Source organism: Fulmarus glacialis, unplaced genomic scaffold (genome assembly GCF_000690835.1).
Source record: "Fulmarus glacialis isolate BGI_N327 unplaced genomic scaffold, ASM69083v1 scaffold24278, whole genome shotgun sequence".
Classification (NCBI taxonomy): Eukaryota; Metazoa; Chordata; class Aves; order Procellariiformes; family Procellariidae; genus Fulmarus; species Fulmarus glacialis.
In genome coordinates this window covers 359-3,628 of record NW_009229262.1, presented here as the reverse complement: position 1 = coordinate 3,628, position 3,270 = coordinate 359, and the positions used below count along the sequence as shown (strand labels likewise).

Below are 3,270 nucleotides of genomic sequence, written 5' to 3'. Positions count from 1 at the left end.
TGCCGGCACACCGGCTCCCAGAGCGGATTGCCCCCTGCACGCGGCGCGGCTCTGCAGGCAGCGTCTCCCCAGCTTTGCCACGGGAAAGGCTTTCAGCCTGCCCGTCGCTTCAAGGAGTTTTTCCAGCCGCTGGGATTGATCAGAGCTGGCGGAGCGACCTCAGCACTCATTAGACAGCACCACGACAGCACTAATTAGGGTTCTCTGGTATCTGCTGCTAAGAAATGAGATCGGTGCAGACCCCTGACTGGCTCCCTCTAAGCCCCAGCAGTTCTGGCAGGGCTCACAGCAGAAGCAAACCCTGCCTGCAGCTCTCTTGTCCTCACTTCTCCTGCTCCCACGATATCCAATCCTAGTTATCAAGGATCCAGCCAACTCCCCCTCGAGCACGTGTTTGACTTGAAGACACTGAGTGTCATTACAAAAAAACAGTCTGAAGCTGCTCAGGGGAAACTCCGGAGTCCCTTCGCGGGGCGCTGGAAGAGCACTATTTTCATTTAACAACTCGCCTGCCCCACTGCTGCCTCCGCACGCCCGGGGGCTCCTCCCGGCCTTACCGATAGCTGGCAGAGTGTGGGAAGACATCCCCACGAGCCACTTCATCAGCTCCCACAGCGGCCACACCGGCTTCCCCTGATCCCCCAGCAGGTCCGTGAAGAGCTGTGCCTCCTGTAACACACACACACGCCCCCTCCATCAGCACCATCAGCTGGCGCACGACGGGGAAGAACAGGCTGACAAATGACAGCGAAATCTCCGGCTGTCCAATTATCCCGACGCAAGCTGTTCCCGTTTTCAGACAAGAGATGCCTGTCAGGAGTGTTACGCGGCTGTAGCACTAATCCAGAGCGGCAGCAGAACGCCTCTCCCTGCCAGAGACAGCAAGAAGGGGACCTCGCTCTGCGGGGGGAGAGCCCCCCAAAGCAGCGCCTTTCAGAACCGCTCCTCTGACATGATGCAAGGGATGAGGCTCCAGATAATGTCTCCCAGAGGCATTTACTGCTGTTACATGGCTGTGGGATCAAGAAAAAGAAGGCAGCGGGGGCCAGGCGTGCCCTCCTTAGCAAAATGGGGTTGGTTTATTTTTCACTGCTGCCTGCGTGGCAGAATGCATGAGGTATAATACTCCTGCGAGTTTATTTTTGCTACAAAATACTTCCAGGCATACACAGAGCATGGTGCAGTGGCTACAATTCAATGAAAAAATAAGACATGCAGGCCTGCTGCTGAAAAGCTGCTAATCCACCGCCTCAGCCCTGGCATCCTAACGGGCATTAATCCCAACCTACAACGCCAGGAGACACAGTACAGAGGTTAAGAGCGAGACAGGACGCTACCTGCTTGGCCGACTTACCAACTTGCACAGAAAAGGTCAACATGCTAAAATGGCTTCTCCCTCCCTAAACCACCTTGCTCCTCTGCTGGGAGCCACATCGTCATCCCATGGGAAAGCAAGGGAGAAAGGGCTGTGTAGCTTTGGAAAGAGCTGAAAGGAGGACTGGGGGGACAAACGGAGCAGAGAAAGCCCCTGGGCAGGTCTGGGAAGCCAACAGTTCTCCGTGGCTGGCCCCAAACAGCCGATTCTTCCCTGCTGCTGCCAAATTTGTGCCTTTGCCAGCTCAGTTTGACACACCTGCCCATCGTTGTCCTTGGATGACATCATGGCTGACCAGATCTGGAAAGAATACTTCATTTTGTGGATTGCCACACGCTGAACTTGGACCCCCAGCTCGCCTTCGAGGTGCTCCACCACCTGAGGGGAAAAGTGGGAAGGGTTTGTTTCCGCAAGGATGTGACGTGCTCCAGACAGTCCATGGAAACTGGGGACAGGAGAGAGCCCAGGAGCAGCTTCTCTTTGCTGCCACGCAGGAGATCCCGCAGCTCCTGCCTGCTCCCCTCCGCTCCCCTCCTCCATCCGATAACAACCTCGGAGCTCCCCGAACAGCCCTCCACGCCACCCCCAGCGATGCTCCCGAAGAGCACCAAGAGCAGCACAGAAGATTCCACTGAAAGCCAAAAAAGTTCCTTTGCATGACTAAATGCCAGGCAGCAACCCTGGGAAGACCGCAAACACACAGCCATCCCTTCGCAGTGCGATGTGCCCCCAGGTCCCCGTAACCTGGGCAAGAGACATTAGGAAAGCAAAATACAGCTACTGCAGTGGAAATTGGGCCAAAAGCTTTGGACACCTCGGTGCACTCCAACACACGGGTGCTGCTGGCAAGGGCGTCTGCAGCCACTCGCAAGATTTTCCCCTTGTTTCTTCTTTAACACAGAAGAAGAAAAATATCTTTCCACTTTTTTCCCACTGGAAGCACAGGGCCGGGACTCGAGGCTGCCTCCGTGGCACTGCAGCCTGCAGCCCTCCATCCCGCCAGCCCCTGCAGGAGCCACGCACAGAGCAGCTCTCCTCACCCCCAAGGAACTCCTCGGACTGGTCTCCCCAGGTTTTATCTCCAGTGAAAGCCAACCGTTCCTTCCTACCTTCTTTTGGGCCTGCAAGATCTCCTTGTCCACAGGCCACACAAAAATGGACCCGCCGTCATGATCCATGCAGTGAAATTTGATTTTCTCCAGCGACACCTTTTCATTCAGCTTCAGCCTGGAAAAGGAACGGCGCTTTACTCACAAATCCATCCCTGGCTCCTCCCCGGCTGCCAGAGCTGCTCCCGCGCTTGTTAATGTGTTCTCAGGACACCCGATACGTCCTCAGGACACCCTGCTCCACCCAGCAGGGTGGGAAGGGGAGGCCCTGCAGGCACACAGGCACCTGCTGCCCACAACCCATCCCGCTGCTCGCCCGCCCCGTCAGCCCCAGCTAGTTCGGCATATTTGTTGCTGTTAGGAAAATCCTCATCTCTCAAGGTGCACCTTGTAATTACAGACCCTGGCCACCGCTGAGGCTGGGATTGCACCACGAGAGCCACGGAGAAACAAAAGTAGTAACGGAGAAAGCAACCACGTGCAGGCTGCAGCAAGAAGCAGGACCTGCCCGGCCCGCCCTATCTCCGCTCTGCTTCTTACCGGTACATGCACATAAAAGGCTGCTTGGTTGCACGGACCTTGAAGAGACCCAACGGGGCCATGGTGTGGGATGGAAAACTCATTATTCAGCAACAGGAAAAAGCACAGGTAAAACACAAAAGAAAGGCCAGTCCCAGGAGGGAAGTGCCGTGCTGGACGGCACTGGCTGGAGCAGCTCACAGGCGAAGTCTTCCTGTGAGGAGGACCCAGCTGACCACGGCTCCTGCTTCCCAGAGCACATGGGGG

At 56.3% G+C, this 3,270-nt stretch overlaps 1 protein-coding gene across 1 annotated transcript in view; it reads right to left on the bottom strand.

Annotated features, from left to right (window-relative positions):
• The window catches only part of FAAH2 (fatty acid amide hydrolase 2), a gene marked incomplete at its 5' end in the record, with an annotated part of 4,816 nt that overhangs the window by 1,234 nt on the left and 312 nt on the right, over window positions 1-3,270 (bottom strand). Inside the window, 3 exons of the mRNA XM_009583806.1 lie at window positions 558-669; window positions 1,634-1,753; window positions 2,485-2,602. Of these exons, the coding sequence (XP_009582101.1) occupies window positions 558-669; window positions 1,634-1,753; window positions 2,485-2,602 (350 nt within the window). The remainder of the gene's footprint in view (window positions 1-557; window positions 670-1,633; window positions 1,754-2,484; window positions 2,603-3,270) is intronic.